The sequence below is a fragment of the Dreissena polymorpha genome, chromosome 12 (assembly GCF_020536995.1).
Source record: "Dreissena polymorpha isolate Duluth1 chromosome 12, UMN_Dpol_1.0, whole genome shotgun sequence".
Taxonomy (NCBI): Eukaryota; Metazoa; Mollusca; class Bivalvia; order Myida; family Dreissenidae; genus Dreissena; species Dreissena polymorpha.
In genome coordinates this window covers 76848226-76866536 of record NC_068366.1, presented here as the reverse complement: position 1 = coordinate 76866536, position 18311 = coordinate 76848226, and the positions used below count along the sequence as shown (strand labels likewise).

The window sequence follows — 18311 nt, the reverse complement described above, 5'->3', positions numbered from 1 at the left end:
ATATTATCATAATGGATAAAGACTGAAATAAGATATTATGGTATGAGATGGTTTTCTTTAAATGTGATTGTAATGTAACCGTCGTGCAAAAGACTGTTTAGTATATTGTAACCTTCATGATAAACACTTGGAATGATCATCACATGAATTAGACGCTCTCATAAAAATAGTCCGATCTGAGCTCAACACAGAGGTGAATGTAATGCAACCGTCGTGCAAGAGATTGGCGTATGTCCTTAAAATATTCCAATTATAAAAAACAAAGATATTTGTTAAAAACCCGCTTCATGCGGAAAATGTGTGACCGGTTTTATGCCGTATTCAGATAGTGAAGCTATGGTCTAATCTGCGCATCTCGAAGTAGGTCAGGAGATATCTAATGACAGCACGAAACTTTGCGTAATTTATATCGGACAGGCCGTGCAACTGTGCAGACAGGGCTTTAAAAGTATTATTTGAATTTGTGGAAAGAAATATGCGTGTGAATAAAATATTTGAATAACAAATACTTCGATCATGCAAACAATAAACTCGTTATAAGCAATGTGAGGACACAAACGATGTGATCTTCCGTAGTGTAATTTTTGTCATCAATGTCACTTTTCACAATATTTACAGTATCGTCCATTACGAGGAATATGACTATGTGTGTATCTTACAGTTTGAATTCGCAACGAGTGGACAGAATCCATTAGTTTAACAAGTTTGTACGCTCACTTTTTGGCAGTAAATGCAGGTATGTTTCATATCCAAGTTTTGTTTGCAATATCATATTCATATATAAAACACACTTTGCATTAATCATATTTGCATTTTCGAACTTTTATGAAAATCCATAATCATTTAACAGCTTTTTAACATATAGCTAATTTGTATACCCTTTATCACAATCATTTATCGATTGATTATACACAGTTTGTATGATTATAGTTTTACTATTAACAACGTTTAGCCAATATTTTACAATACGAACATATCTATTTACATTCAGTGGATGTCTACCGAATTCCCTATAAACTGTTGCATTATATGTGTTGCTTTTATAACAACATATGTGTTGCTAATATAACAACACTTTTCAAAAATTAAATTTTTTTCATAAATCTTTTATTTATAAAAAAAAACATATCTCTGATGCATAATTTAAAATCTCCTTTATTTTCATACCCTCGAATCGTTGTCTCACGGTCTTGTCCATAGTTTTTCTAAAGATCGAAAATGTGAAGACGCTGCGAAAATGCAAAATCATTTTGCGATCTCATATCGTGTTACGGGGCCGGATCCAGACATACTTGTCCAGGGAACTGTATCTTTTGCGTGGGATGGGAGCCAATAAACGAAAAACGTAGCATTCCGTTCAATCAACAAATCAACACATTTTTAACACATTATGCCATATGGCCAACCGCAATTATTTCGAAAAACTCACACGCTACTTCTTCAAATCTACAGACTTGTACATTGATAAATATAATTCGAGTAATATGTTTTGCTGAGGAAAAACACTGTACAGAACAATTTAGTTTATTTATGTGCATCAATTTTCGAAAAATCGGCTATTTCAAACTTCCAATTTTATTTTGGCAATAATAAAGACAACGTATGCAATATTTTAGTTCTATTTATATCATGATCAAATTGTTCATGAAAGTATACGTGATTACTCGTGGTGCGATCGCCGCAAGCCTTTTTGTACAAAAGATTTAGAATTATACTCGTTTTAAAGGAATAATTGTCGGATAGTTTCAAAAGTAAAATACAATCGTCAATTTCTATTCTACTAAATTTAGCCGAAACGGGGCTTTAATAAATCAGGCATTTCACAAGGGTATTTATGCAGACTGTTCATAAGTTTCATAATGCTTGTTGCTTCCAGGACTGAAAACTTAAAGCAGTTTAAAACACAACACTGAGCCTTTCAATAACAGCGGCAACAGCGTCGCATTCAAACATAAATACAATGAAATCATATTTAAGCATGGCAAACACGAAGTTAATTTTGTTCGCTTTTGTTAGCTCTGGAGATCTGTTGATCTTTATTAAGTTATATGAAACGTGGAATAAAATAGACAAAAGGAAACATGGAAGTAACTGTAGGTAGCAAAAACTCATACACGAACTGCAGGTCTATTGCCCTTTGCCATACCACAATTTGGGGAAAATTCGTGGATGAATATGTCGCGTATGAATGTTTGAATACCAGTACAGTGCAGAGATAACAATAATCAATGATTCGAGGGCTCTACAGTTTTCTCAAAGCGATGTCAAACAATGATAACGATCTGCTTGTTGTCAACTGCGAAAATATGTGCCTATAGTGCCCCCGTTTCGACGCTTAAGTGTTATATAAGCGATATGGATCGATACGGATCTTTTTGGTGTAAATTGCGTTAAAGGACACCGCATGAGGGTTTTCAATTTAAATATGTCTCTGAGATTTGGGAGTTGTATCATTAAATCCTCGTTTCGCAATTTCGCGATCTAACATTGAAAACTCGTAATATCGTTCTTTGCGAATTCCAAAGAAAAAAGCACATCAAAAAATAAGATTAAATTACATATGAGGATAATCCCCGCCTTGCCCATAGCTATATAATTATTCTATGCTAAGTCGAGGTCTATCAGTGTCTTCCTTCTAAAAAAGATTTCAGATCAATGTGTGATTGTGCATCATGTTTGTCTGTAAAATTGTTTAAACCTAATTATCCCCACGCTTTTTGAAAAAAAGATGGGGATATTGTGGTGATCTCCGCCGTCCGTCCGTCCGTCCGTCCGTCTGTCCGTCCGTCCTGGCCACTATCTCCTCCTACACTAAAAGCACTAGAACCTTGAAATTTACACACATGGTAGCTATGAGCATATGTGCGACCCTGCACTATTTGGAATTTTGATCTGACCCCTGGGTCAAAAGTTATAGGGGTTGGGGTGGGGCCGCGTCAGAAATTATCACTCATTTTTTTAGGTTATTTTACATTTACTTCTTTATTTCTACACCGATTCACTTCAAATTGATACTGGACCTCACCTATGACAATACGGTCAATCTCAACCATGCATGGCCCCATTCCCAACCCTTGGGCGCCCCGCCCACATAGGCCACACCCACCAAAAATTTCCATTTACTATAATTTTTTCATTTCTACACGGATTCACTTCAAATTGATACTGAACTTTTGTTATGACATTAGGGTCAATCTCAACTATGCATGGCCCCAATCCCAACCCTGGGGCGCCCCGCCCACATAGGCCACACCCACCAAAAAATTCCATTTACTATAATTTTTTCATTTCTACACGGATTCACTTCAAATTGATACTGAACTTCTCTTATGACATTAGGGTCAATCTCAACTATGCATGGCCCCATAACCAACCCTGGGGCCCCGCCCACATAGACCACACCCACCCAAAATTGCCTTTACTATAATTTCTTCATTTCTACACCGATTCACTTCAAATTGATATTGAACTTCTCTTATGACAATACAGTCAATCTCAACTATGCATGGCCCCATTACCAACCCTGGGGCGCCCCGCCCACATAGACCACACCCACCCAAAATTGCCTTTTACTATAATTTCTTCATTTCTACACCGATTCACTTCAAATTGATACTGAACCTCTCTTATGACAATACGGTCAATCTCAACTATGCATGGCCCCATTACCAACCCTGGGGCGCCCTGCCCACATATGTCACACCCACCCAAAATTGCCTTTTACTATAACTTCTTCATTTCTACACCAATTCACTTCTAATTGATGATGAACTACTCTTATGACAATACGGTCAATCTCAGCTATGCATGGCCCCATTACCAACCCTGGGGCACACCTAGGTCAAACATTCGGCGTGGGGATACGCGTCGGCCTCTGCCGCGCCATTTCTAGTTTTAGTTATCCTCGTGTTTAAAAATTATAAAATAGTGTTGATCATTTTTTGTATTTTAATTAGACCACATAAAAAATATATTTTACCGCAAGGTTGTTGAAAACGTGAATACATAATATGCGATTGTGTACATTGTTCTTAATTTTTTAGGGGTAATAATACTTTTTATAGTTGCGCTTGTTATTTATTATCTAGAGAAAGTTATTAAATGAACACATGTCATAAACAGATAATTACAGCATCCATTATCTTTGTAGTGAATTTATAGAAATTTATTTCAATTATATAGCTGGTCTCCGAGTTCTATCCGTTTATTCCATTTTATTTTATGATTTCCTGTGGTTTATAGAGAAATATCAGTGAATTAAAACTGATAATTTCACTGTTTCAAACAATGAAAATTATCAGTGAAAATTATCGATAATTTTCACTGTTTATGTTAAATGACGTCATTTTTGTGACGAAATGACGTCATTTTCCCAACGAAATTCTTTAGTTTAACTCTTTAACAATGTATATAAACTGTGAAAAAAGCATAAAATAAAAAGAAAATTTGTTGGTTTCGGTGCATTATCGATTTTAATTCACTCGTGATCATATAAAATATATATTTTCACTCGTGGCTGCGCCACTCGTGAAAATATTATTTTCTATGATCACTCGTGAATTAAAATCGATAATCCACCGAATCCAACAAATATCCTCTATATTATTGAGGAGAGGGAGCGGTGATTATTGTTATCTTTAAAACGCCGACCTTAGTGTTTGGGATTTCCAAAACAAAAAAAAGGTTACATATCCGCTATATTGTAAAAGATGTATTGCATATGTTCTCAATTCGACTTGACGATTTCGTGATGAATCCAAAATTTACATCCTCTATTTTGAATGTATTCTAATTATTCACTCTTATATGGAACATTATGATAATGGTGTTTTTTCAAAGACAATTTAAGCTGAATAAAAATTTAAGAGTTTCCATGTTTGTATCTGTCAACTATTTTTTTAACAAGAATCTATCTGTACGCAGGCCAAATTTAACATTTTTGTTTAAGTCATGCATGTTTCTTGATCACAGTTTATTACACATTAATTTGTTTTGAACAGTATATAGCAACTTAAGGACATAAACAGATAACATGTTGGCTCTTTTGACATTAGGTTATCAAAAAGAGGTTAAAATGAACTGAGTAGTAGGCTCGATGCATGCCTTATATCTTTCTTCTGTCAGATAAATTTCGCTGCTATTAAATGCAAACTAATACAACTAAATGATTCATTTGTCTTGATTGTCACATGAAAACAAAATCCAATTTAATAATTTTAATACACGAGAGGCATACAATGCATATGGTATCAAATATCGAGTTATGCACAGTATCAGACACGTAGATCACTATCTACGTCTCTGACAGTATAGTGCATATGGAAGCAATAGAAAAAAGTTAACAGCGACAAATTACATTAAACATCACATACACTTACTCAATTGTTATATTGTAAAAATATAAAACACAGGGGATATAAAACAACAAGCCGTTGCGGGACATGTATCAAAAGCGGCGTGGTATATTCATAGGAGTTTAAATACGATTTAAAAAATATGTGGGTTTCATGAATTCATGCTTGAACATATTTGAATACCATTAAAGTATTGTTTTAAATAACACCTTTGAGACCGAAAATAAGTAGGGGCAAGGTAATTATAGGATAGCGGACATATTTCAAATGTGATTATTCTTTTTTGTAGATAAGAATAAAAGGAAACGGAAAAAATGATACGATTTCCCAAAGTGGTAGTTTGGAGTATAGCATATCTACACTCTTGTCGTCAAAATAGTAGACAGCACTCGAAACTTATCGTTGTTCATGTCACATCTCAAACATTTACACTCTAACTAAGAGTTGCAAATTCCAGAGTATGACATATAGTTTTAAATATAAGAGATTCTGGTGATGAACTTTACTATATTAAATTCCGATTTTGAATTTATAGCTATTGAATAGACACTATTTCACTTCACACTTTAAATTATTTACCACGCTTGGATTACATATTTTGCATATACATAAAACATGTTATATCCAATTTTATATTGCATATCAGAGGGTCGCATTATAAAGGTAAATATGTGTGCAGTGGTATGCATATTTAATAGTTTATACATAACACTAAGCAAGTCTCAACAAGATGAAAGCTACCCATATGTGTAATGTAGAATTTAAGCAGTACAGGTACGGGCTTAAGGAATGGAAATTTTACGGAATTCACGCTTAGCATGTAAGTACCACTAGATAAATATGTCTCACTATTTATTTCGTTGTAAGTATTTGCGCAGATGTTTGAATAAAGAATTCATCATTAGCATCATGTATAATGTAACCTGATACATTCTTCTGTTTGGCATCATCGTTTTCCTTAGAACACGTATGTATGTGCTAGAGAACAATTTTACGTTACAGAACGTTACAGGGTTTATTAATCAAATTTCGTCTGGTAGGGATGTTTATTCGCATGACTTTTGTTAGCAAATTCGTCTAATGACGAAAGGCTTCGATGCGTCCACCGAAGGCTACAGGCAGAATGTCAAACAAGAATATCAATGTCAATGTCAAATGTCAATGCGGTGCGATTGAAGATACATATCATTTTTTCTTCAATTGCCCTTTTTATATAGAAAAAAAGAGTTATCCTTTTAACAATCTGTCCCGTTTTCAACCCATAACTTTGCAACTACTTCTTTTCGGAGTTAAAGACGGATCACATGAAGTAATCTCATTAATATTCAAACATGTTCAATCTTTCATCCGAGATAGTCATAGATTCTAGCCCAACTCTATCTCAGGAACAAACCATATTCTGCAAACGATGCCCCGTTCCCGCAACTGCTTCTTTTTCTTACCGCAACTTCTCTTATTTTGAAACTCTACTCTTTCACGTATGTCCCTTTTCTTCTCATTTTATTAGCTATTATGCTTTCTACATTACTCTGTTATACTTTTTTGTATTATAACCTATACTACTTTTTCATTTCTAAACGGTATGCAATTACCTATCACTGTAATATATTGTTCGTAATTTTGACATGTCTTTAAATAGTTGTTATACGTTTTAGTGTTTACACCATTACAGCAGCGCTTCTAACAGAAGAGAGACATAGTATAAGCCTCGAGCTTCCTTCTCAATTTTGTCCAATTGTATTTTACAGCCTTTATGTTAAGCAATACTGCAATTCTACCTGCCTAGCATATTTTTTCAAATATAATATGTATGTTTGTATTGTATTGTATTGCTTATATGTACTTTCAATGAATTAAATAAATAATGTTAAAACCAAACAAGAATATAAATTAAAACACATACACTAACAAGTATTTGCGCAGATGTTTGAACAAATAATTCAATATTGTTGTTACGCAAATGTTGATAGATTTACCATCATAAGTTGTTGTTTTCTCTGCTTACAGGATTTGAAATAACAGCAACACCAGGGGTTAGAATCATGTATAATTCTACCAGATACATGATTCTGTTTGTCATCATCGTTTTCCTTGGAACGTGTATGTATGTGCTCGATTATTATTATTTTCATTATTCAAGAATGGATATTGATGTTAACTGCAACGCCATATTCCAGGGTGATAAAGATGAAATTCAACGTGCAGAGAAGATTATTCAAGTTAGAAATTTTCTCCAACCTAAAAAATACTCAGAAATGACGAAAACCTGCTTACATTTTAAACGTCTGCGTGGATATATTGATCATCATCTAACGGAAGTTGAACGTGACTTTCCAATAGCGTTCAGTCTACTTATTTACACAGATATTGAACAATCGGAAAGACTTCTACGCGCCAATTACAGACCACAGAACTTTTATTGCATACACGTTGACTCCAAAACAGATGAAGCCATATACGTCGGCATGTCTTCAATCGCGAGTTGCTTTGATAACGTGTTTATGACATCAAAGCGATTTAACGTTAGGTGGGGTACAATGACCGTTCTCGAGCCAGAATTACTCTGCATGCAGGAGCTTTGGAATAAAAGTATTGAGTGGAAATATTTTATTAATCTGACTGGACAAGAGTTTCCATTGAAAACAAACTACGAACTTGTACGCATTTTACAGGCATATAATGGATCAAACGACATTGAGGGAACTTTTAAAAGGTATACTGAAATTAAGTTTTACAAGTAAGTCTATTAATATGTTTCGTTTTACATAAAATCCCCACACAAGTATGTAATTAAATTAGTGCGTTACTAACAAACAAATAGACATGTATTCAAAAAGGAATGCATACAAGAAAAATCAAATTGTTAAACTGTGCACATTTTCTTACGGATGCAACCATGTGTCAACTCAAGCATCTTATAGCGTTATGTACCTTTATTTTTTCTAATTAAGTAAACAATTGATTATGACTATATTTTAGGCAATATATTTTCGATAAAAAAACTTCAGACATTTCTTAATCCGTGTCTTAATAATACCCCAATGAACATGTTTCAAAAATACTCTTCAAATAATAAATACCATAGAGCGAGTATTAGTCGTTTATAGATTCATGCAATGTTGCATTCCCTGCACATGTAAGCATTTTTTAAAGCATAAAGTAATCGTCGTCTTTCATGGTTTTTATTATATATTATGACCTTCTGAGTGTCTTTGTGTCATAATGTGTCGGCATGTATATTTTTCAGACATTTTATTCGACAGTATAAAGACACTGAATCTAATTTTAATTGATTTCGCTACAAAGACTTTCTTGCTCGTGTTTTTCTTAGGTATTAAACCAGATATTTTGTATGGGTTTAGTTATTAAAGTTTTGTGATTGGCGGAAGGAGGGGTTTACCGAATATGCAAACACGTATATGGTTTATATCTTTAAAGCGAGATTATACGATTTTTATATGTGTTAAATTGTAATATATTGATAAACATATGTTACACTAACACAAACTAGGCAAGAAAAAATATACACTGAAGACGAATTTCATAAAATGCAGCAAAGACCAATTAGCGCGCAGAGCCGATTGTGACGAAGATATTTCATACATACTTTCCTACACTAACCGAAGCATTCGTCTAGATATCGTTGCAGGAACTTAAAATGATCCGTAAAACAAAATTGTGTCTTTGTGTCCTATGAACGAATCTGCACTAAAACTAAATTTAGATTCACATCGAACATGCATGTAATACATACTGGCGAATTCGACAGTACAGACATTTTCGATTTCAGAATTAAATTAGCCGCGTTCTAAGAAAACTGGGCTTAATGCATGTGCGTAAAGTGGTAGTTACCTGGTACACATACCTAGTAAAATTGTATTACCGAATATACCGAAAATACTCAAACCAAACAAATTTTTCAAGTAATGTAATATACCAGTCGTGATATTCATATATTATTCAAAACGTGTCCGCTTAAAATTAATGTTTATTTTTCACGATAGACACTTAGAATTTGCAAAATTTAAAAACAGTTTCTGTATAGGAAAAGAAGTCAAGAAACACTGACAAAAAAAAGAAACTTTAAGCGCACTGTTCTCCAGTACCGGTAGCTATTGATTATCTTTTCATCCTTTGAAAATGGTCTTCATGAAATAAAAGAAAAGTTAAAGACATGCGCGTTCTATGCAATCCGCATTACATAATATGAACATGCATTTATATCTTTCTCGAAATACTGGCAGGTGAATTTTTGTGTTTGTTTATATAAATTGATCAGTGTTAAAATGGAAAATTAAAGTATTTCTGATTTCGTTTAAACGATACGGTTGGGCTTCATAAAACATATGTATATAAATTGTATTGCGAGAAAGAACACGTTGAGAAGAGGCGATATAATTTAAAACAATAATCTGCTAACAATATTCGATTTCATGTGCATTTATTCGAATATAACTTTGATTAAAATATGTTCGAACTTACATCAATATGGGTTTAACTGATTCTCACTGATTTCAGAGCCAGTACGGATCGGTGGCAGAGAGCCGGTGCACCACCTCATAACATCACGGCTATAAAGGGGTCTGTGCATATTGTGGCCAACAGAGGCTTTGTGGACTTTATATTGCATGATCAGCGAGCCCATGATCTCTTGAACTGGACGAGACAGACGGAGGTGCCTGATGAAACTTTCTTTTCTACGCTCAACCATAACCCTCATCTCGGTGTGCCAGGTGCTTATTTAGGTAGGTTCGCAATTGTTGATCAACTCGGCTTATCTTCATTTAACAACGCTGTACAAGGGCACTATTTTGGCGTACGGATAAGACGAAAGTTTATGAAAAAGACCGATTAGTAATGAATTATCTTGTTTTAAAGGAAACTTTTCACAGATTTTGGCATGTACTGAAGCTTGTTATTAAATGCTTTATATTGATAAATTTAAATTTTGGACCTAAAAATATCCAGTAATTAAAACAATAATACAAATAAAATAAGAAAAAAGTAATCTTCAACTGGACACGATCCACTGACACCTGGAGTCCTGGAGTAAAAAGTATCCCGCTTAGACCACTCGACAATCCTTGCCCATGATATTAGCGGATGTTTTTATACGTTATATAAGCAATCCTCGTAGGTTCACAAAATATAACGACACCAACAGAACTTTCCAAATTAGCCAATCGTTTCGCGTTGCAACGCTTTATAATTTTCAGGTTTTAAAATAGTCAAAAGATGCATATATTGGATTTTTTAGAACATGGTAAATGTATTACTATTACCTCACAAAAATCATAACTAAAACGGGAGTTTGCGAATCTGAAACAACTTTTTTTAATTTTGTCAATTTACCAAAACGTGAAAACTTAAAAAGGCCCCTTTAAGTTTACCATTTCTGGGTCAGTATTTAAAGCAGAGCAATGGCGCATCAATTGAACTTTTATTTAGTATATTTCATCCAAAGGTTCAAATTCTTTATCTATGTTTGAATGCACAATTCTAGTCATGCTGTTTTAATCGCATATGCCTATCTAACATTTTTTATTACAGAGAAAGTGTTCCTTATTAAAATTGTAACGATTTTATATTGATTGTTTAATGCTTGAAAACCCTCTGAAAAGTCTATATAAATAAGATCAACAATTTTAACGTATTGTTGAATTGTTTGAGTTCGGATTAATTATTTCAGGTTGTTTTTAAAAGACAACATGCATCGGTTATTTATGGCGCTGTTGCGTTATGATGATGAGCTGGACAAAGCAGAAGACAAAATCGAAGATAATAATGTAGAACATGTCGAAGACATTAAAAGGTTGTAGGAAGGGGTCAAGCAGATCTTCCGTCTGGATGTTGAGATGATAAGAGTTAAACGAATGGTTGATCGTGACGTGTAACTGTTTCAGTAGTAGGCTTAGAGTTGGTTTGGGTCTAGAAATTTGATTTAGTCATTACCGAATTGATGAAGTACCGAGAATATTTAGTAGTTGTTGGAGACGGTCAACATAAACCGAGAGATTGATCACTGGGTGACACTGATGTTGATGTTATTCCGTCTGTGGCTTGCATGGGTTATTTATGATTTATAGTTGATAGAACTGGTTAATACATGTCTGCTGGCAAGGAAAGTCGTGTTGGAAAAGTTTTCTCGAAATTACAAAAGTTGAGATCCGGGAGAGCAGACTGCACAGCTTGTGACAGAATGTCAGTCTTTCTGACTATGGGGAGCCAATAATTTCTCGGAGGAGAAAACATTGTCTCTTTCAGTGCCAGAGTAAAGAGATTGATATCCGTCCATAAAGTAAGTTCTGTATGGGTCGTTCTTCGTGTTCAGCACTAAACAGTGGCAGAAAAGCTTCGTGTTTAATTCTTTCCGTTTTATACATGGGAAGAGACAAAGGCGAAAGTAAAAGGGCTTGATCAAAGCTGATGTGATGATATGAGTTAAGCAGACCTTGTTGCCAGCTGTGACCCTTACAATTAATTTAAACTGCAAAGTTCATAATTAATATTATTGTTACGGTTTCTTATAAACGGTTTTATTTCCGTCGTTTGGTTACATAATAGTTTGTCTCCAGAAAAAATACGGTAGTTGCGAAACATCTTGGGTACAAATGGACATAATTAAATACATCTAAAATAGAATTTAAAAAAACTTTACCATAAGCAGTGTTTTATATCGTTAGTTTATTTCATTTAATTTCTTTGTTTAAATCATCGTTTTTTTAGAACAAATATTGCGCAGAATGCTTTAACGTTAAAAAGTAGGTCACACACAGAAGCAACAACAATCAACGATTTTAACTATACGTCAGATGTATTACATAATATATAGTTTGCTTAAAAACAAAAATAGCAAATTCATAATTTTTAAAGCGAATCTATTTCTTAAATCAAACAAAGCGCTCTTTCCAAAACAATTCAGTAACATTCGGCCCTTTCCGTATGCTGAAGCGTTTTATAATTACGTCCATAAATGGTTATCAACTGCAGTGTACCATCCGCCTAGTGCTAATTTACATTTGTGAGCATATTTGAGAACCAAATATGCTCAAGCTGACAGTTGTTTTCCTAGAAGATGACGTTGCTGAAGTTAATTATCGCCACTTAAATAATAACGTCCGATATTGGCATCAAATGTGTACATATCTAAATCTTTACATTATTAAGGACATTTATCAGTAGCGTTCATGATCAAGATATGATTACAATGCAGGGGTACCGGAGTCGGACGATGCGATCAAGCCATTCCTGGCGCGATTCAAGCATTGGGTCTGGGGTCAAAGAGAGTGCCATGGCAAACACGTGCGCAACATCTGTGTCATAGGCATTGGCGATCTGCCGGATCTGGCCCAGAGCAAGAAGCTCTTCGTGAACAAATTCCATCAGAACTTCCACCCCTTTGGCTACGATTGTCTTGAGGAGCTCATCGCAAACCGCACCCGGGACACTTACCTCGGTAATCTCGATTTTGATTCCAGATATTACGAAACTTTGGGATTTGTTGAGAACAAAATATAATGCAACATGGAAAGCATATTTGTTTGCATTAAGTTGTATGCTTAAAATTGTATTAATGTTAATCTAAGTGTGAAAGATTAATTGTATTCTATATATAGTATATTTGTATTTATGATATAGCTCCGAATTTAAAAACATTAATCATGAATACTATGTTAAGCATTAAATAAAAATGTATATTAATTCTAAATTAGAAAAAATCATATTGTAGTTGGATTTTCATCAAGTTCAATAGCTACGGAAATAAGATTTGTGATTAACATATTTCATTGTGTTAAATGTGTTGTACAATAATTTTGTATTAAGTAATCCGTATTCAGAAAACACATTTACAATGGCATCCTTTCTTTACATCAAAATTTAGGTTGTTATAAAAAAAAATACTCGTGCGTTTGATTTGTTTTCTATAAATGTATTTTAACATCGATGAGTTTAAAAATCTGTAAAATTAATTGCATATCATTGATAAAAATTACTTGAATGAAAGATATATGTTATATCAAAGTTGTTTGAAGATTATTAATCGGACTCGTCTTATATAAGGAGTGTAAATAATAACGTCATTTCAACTTTATGCCAATAACTCTGGCCTACGTTTACTGTTCACACATCGAATAAGACAATAATCAAGCGTCATTATGGTGACAGATGCGTCTATATGCATTTATATTTCACATCTAAATCTTTATATATTAAGACTGTATAGGTCTTTAAGGGTCTTGTTCATCTAGTTTTGTATCGTTGAAACCCATGACCTAGCCAGACAAAATTAAGAATCAGAAGGTAATCCAATTATTAAGTAAAATAACCTGACAGGAAATAAGTTAACAAACCTTGAAACAAATGACGAAAACTAGTTATAACTTCATACGTATGAACGCAAAGAGACACATCTTCATTTGATGATATGCATATGATTTATTTATGTTGTACATTCTATGAATCCATTACCATTTCATCAAACGCATAAGAAATATACCATAGTAAAATATCTGCAATTATTATATGATATGGTCTATAATTATATTTATTATGTTTCATTGCGTAAGACTTATACGTCAACATACTGGAATTCGTAATGCAAGTCTGAGTGCGCAGTGGTTTGTTTTTCATTAGTTCCTTTAAATTTATATTCCATTTCTAGTATATTTAAATAATGAGCTAGTCGTTATCATAATATGAGATGATTTGTTTTTTAATATAAAGCATAGCTATTATTATTCGCTTATAAAAAACAGTAAAAACTCAGTTATTCGTGTATATACATTGCAGACATAATAACTCGAATTATACTGTGTTTGTATATTGAAAAAGTGAAGACATATAATGTGAATATGTTATATAATCGAAAATATCCGTGTATTTTTAAATAACGTTTATTATATGATAATGAACGTCTTTTGTCAGATGTACTACACGATTCTTTCAAACTACTAACCATTGCGACACTTAGTGTTTGGTGTGAAATGTTCGACAAAGCGATGTTTTACCGAAGAAGTGTGTTGTATGTGTACATCAAATTAATCATTATAAGCATATATTTGCAATGACCGTTGTCTTTTATATAAAGGTAAGAGTGCTTTATTAACTGAAAATTATTTTATCAAAAATTAAGTTATTACATGCATATTTACATTACTACATATATATTATTATACTGATATGTGTGATAAAGGCCAGCAATACATCCGTTTAAAAAGCGCGCTCGTACATGTAGATGTATCATATCTTCAATGCTGATAACCCAAGCCTCAATTTGTCCACAAGTTCAAAGTTATTGCAGAGAGTGATAATTCAATTTGTTTTATCCTCCAGTGTGGACAAATGTGTCCGTCATATATGAAATTGCTTTACTGTCATATATATGATAGTTAGTGATTAACACAAAATAATAGCTCCCCTCGAGGAAACCACGAGATATTATGTCGCAATTTGAAATTAAAGATAGAGCTTGTAAACTCTATTAATTTCTACATCTATTCCCTCCATTGCTCAATCTTGAAATTTTGTTTCAGTTTTATCTCCGATGAGATCGAAACTGGATCATGTGGGGTCAAAAAATAGGTCACTTAATCATATTAAAGAAAGAATATGTAAACAGTCAAGAAGTTACATTTGTTTTTACAATATATGTGTACCTTATTCGGAACATTTGTTCAAAAGATTTATCCAAGAAGGATGTGGTTCATATCCATTGAAAAAGCATATCGGTCACGAGGTGTGGCAGTTTTCACCGGTCACGAGATGTGGCAGTTTCCACCGGTCATGAGGTGTGGCAGTATATACTGGTCACGAGGTGTGGCAGTTTTTATCGGTCACGAGGTGTGACAGTTTCCAGCGGTCACGAGGTGTGGCAGTTTCCACCGGTCACGAGGTGTGGCAGTTTCAACCGGTCACGAGGTGTGGCAGTTTCTACCGGTCACGAGGAGTGGCTGTTTCTACCGGTCACGAGGTGTGGCAGTTTCTACCGGTCACGAGGTGTGGCAGTTTTCGCCAGTCACGAGGTGTGGTAGTTTCTACTGGTCACGAGGTGTGGAAGTTTCGACCGGTCAAGAGGTATGGCAGTTTCCACCGGTCACGAGGTGTGGCAGTTTTCACCGGTCACGAGGTGTGGAAGTTTCCACCGGTCACAAGGTGTGGCAGTTTCCACCGGTCACGATGTGTGGCAGTTTTTACCGGTCACGAGGTGTGGCAGTTTATATTTTATATACAATAATTTTTTGATATATTTTCAGAGATTTAGTTTAGTTTTCAGTCCCGACACCGAGATTATCTTATCAGGGGGGCGTGCGTATACGGGAGCTTACCGCGTTTAAGTGAGAAAGTTGGAACAAAACTTCCAAGATGGCGTCGTTTTAGTGTTTTTTCGTGAAGGAGTAGCGGATATTTTCACCCGGTAAGCCAGTTTATATTTATATTACTTTTAAATGAATAAGCCCTTTCGGCTCTACGGTGTTTGTGCTCCCCTCGGTTTTTTGTTTCAATACCGTAGACGTCGGAATAAAAAAGTTATTGAAGCAAAACCGTCGACAAATTTGTTGTTTAATTTCTTGACCTTCGAGATGTTGGATGTTCGATATCATTTTCTCTCACAATAAACAGTATTTGTAACTGTTTACAGTAAAATATAACATAAATCACGATTATTTTACTATCTCGACGCGTTTTTATGTCTATTAATTCATTTAATGCCGAATTATAACGAGTTAACTCCCCTTTTTGGAACTAAACTTCCTTTTAAGCACATTTTGGGACCTGACTTCCAAATGATAAACAGCTCTTTCATATGTTAGAAGGTTTAATGCGAAATAACTTTCGTGAATGAATTCCGCATTGGTGCGAATGTTTTGGAAAACATTTTCACTTGAGGAAATCAAGAGTTATCTTTTTTTAATTAATTGTAATATTATTCATTATATGTTTTATCGCGTACTTAACGCTAACATTTAGTGTGTGTAATATAAGACATTCGACGGTATTATTAACACAGTGTAATTCTTACCTGTTTATTTTAACACATATGGGCATACTTATGTTTGAATATGCATCAAACGGTATAATATGCCTACTAAACAGAATACTAGGCTTACTATTTCCAGATATCAAGACGCCAGTTATATGTGTCGAGGATGCCAAGATTAAAAAAGACGGCACTGAGGTCGCCGTGGTGTAATGGATATGGTGTCCGCCTAGCGACCGGGAGGTCACGAGTTCGATCCCCACCGTGGGAGCGTTCTTTAGATCTCCCCCAAAGACACCAAGTACTGGTTCTAGGCCCAGGAAACGGACTCGATAGCGTTTATATAAGCCTTAGGCTTTCGATGCAATCGAGCTAAAATAAATAGGTTTAAACTAAAAAACACGGCGTAACGAAGTGTGTACCGCTCTTAAAAGCGAAAGGCACATGAAAACCCATCAATCAAACAAAAAAGATTACCGGTACGTCGAAGTACCACGCCAAACAATCACATGTACGTGCAATATAAGTGTAATGAAAAACAGAAAAGAGTAAAGCCGTTTCGATTTTAGTATAAGGTTGCTGTAACCAAATACTGCCAGTGTTGCGATTCGGAATTCATGAAGCAATTTGGAATACCTGACACCTGCTTAGAAGATGCATATCGGCTGATGTTGTTTTTTAATGAAAACTTAAATATTAATTGTTTAATTAATACAATGACATTTGACACGTTTTACCATAACGATACTGATACATGTAGGTGACTTTGATGTGACACATTTTGGACGACCTTCTTTGAAACCATTTCTGAGTTGGTCACTATATTATAATCGAAAAAGGTGAATTTGTAGTGGATATACAGATTTGAGCAAATGCAATACACGATATGATTTCAGTAGAAGTGATCAATATATACATGTTTTTTGTCTTTTTTATACATATGTGAATACATATTATTTAAGACTGTTGTATTGAGGGAATAAAGAATTGGTTCACTTAGAAAGATTATTTCGTTTGTTCCTATCATTGAATTCTAATCGTAAGTAATTTTAATCTGTCAAATGCATAACGAATTCATTCCGACACAAATCTTTTTTTATCATGTATCTAAGTGCTGAATACAATTGAAGATGTATGCAGAGGCATCGTTGGAAGAAATGACGTAACACAGATAATGGTTTATTTTCATAAAAAAGTTAGATACTAGCAGCATGACATATACGGAACAAAACGTGTAATAAAGTAGCAGTCATAGCAATTATATGTCAGACTTGTCTATGTAGAAATAATAAGATAAAACAATAAAAAAAACACATAATACATCAGCTGTACATTTTTTGGGGTTCGTTTGTTTTATTTGCTGTTTTAGTCCGGCTCTGTTGAAGGACTCTGTCTTGCATATTCTACATTTAAACTCATGTGGTCCATGAATTGGGAATGGTATCCCAGTCTTCCGCTAATTTTATATTCCTAATTACATAAAATTATACTGCAACGAAAGATGCACTTATTATCGCCCTTTAACCTTCATCATCAGAAAAGACAGTAAAAGAATGGTTAAAGAAAATTTCATATCAGAATAAGGTCGACACGTCATAAAATACATTTAATTAATTAAAATATTACTGAAATGGCTGATAAACATTCTATTATCTCGTACATAAGCCACCCCACAACCCATCTTCTTTAAAATCGGTGAATTGATTCAGTTGGTCGGCAGGTTTTGTGTACAGCATTTTTATAAGTCTACAGTAAAATGATTAAGAAAACACTTATATTGCACCACATAAAATGCTATAAAACTATAATATTGAAGTACACATATAAACTTCATTACAGATGGGTAGGTATTTCGTGTCAAACTCTTTCACATATGAAAGAGCTGTTGGTCATTTGGAAGTCATGTTAGGCTGCTTAAAGTACATATAGATGCATTACTTAATTTAGATTAAGCAAAATAAAACACAAGGTATTTGCCA

The 18311-nt window shown here is 34.2% G+C and overlaps 1 protein-coding gene across 2 annotated transcripts; it reads left to right on the top strand.

The window, feature by feature from the left end:
- Positions 1-413: 413 nt before the first annotated feature.
- Positions 414-15123, top strand: LOC127854117 (beta-1,3-galactosyl-O-glycosyl-glycoprotein beta-1,6-N-acetylglucosaminyltransferase-like). 2 transcript variants are annotated; one of them, XM_052389118.1, is made up of 5 exons: positions 414-736; positions 7362-8067; positions 9873-10099; positions 12568-14376; positions 15036-15123. In XM_052389118.1, exons 2-4 carry the CDS (start codon positions 7397-7399, stop codon positions 12870-12872), a joined length of 1203 nt encoding a protein of 400 aa, XP_052245078.1. In that variant the 5' UTR covers positions 414-736; positions 7362-7396; the 3' UTR covers positions 12873-14376; positions 15036-15123. The 2 variants fall into 2 exon arrangements, with proteins under 2 accessions (XP_052245078.1, XP_052245079.1); XM_052389119.1 differs by lacking the exon at positions 414-736 and adding an exon at positions 5991-6174.
- Positions 15124-18311: the final 3188 nt, after the last annotated feature.

What these genes read in the sequence shown, in the direction of transcription:
- LOC127854117 (XM_052389118.1), top strand. Translation starts at nt 7,397, where the DNA reads ATGTATAATTCTACCAGATACATGATTCTGTTTGTCATCATCGTTTTC. An exon ending in ATTGAGGGAACTTTTAAAAG is followed by an intron (nt 8,068 to 9,872) that starts GTATACTGAAAT and finishes CACTGATTTCAG; the next exon opens with AGCCAGTACGGATCGGTGGC. An exon ending in TGTGCCAGGTGCTTATTTAG is followed by an intron (nt 10,100 to 12,567) that starts GTAGGTTCGCAA and finishes ATTACAATGCAG; the next exon opens with GGGTACCGGAGTCGGACGAT.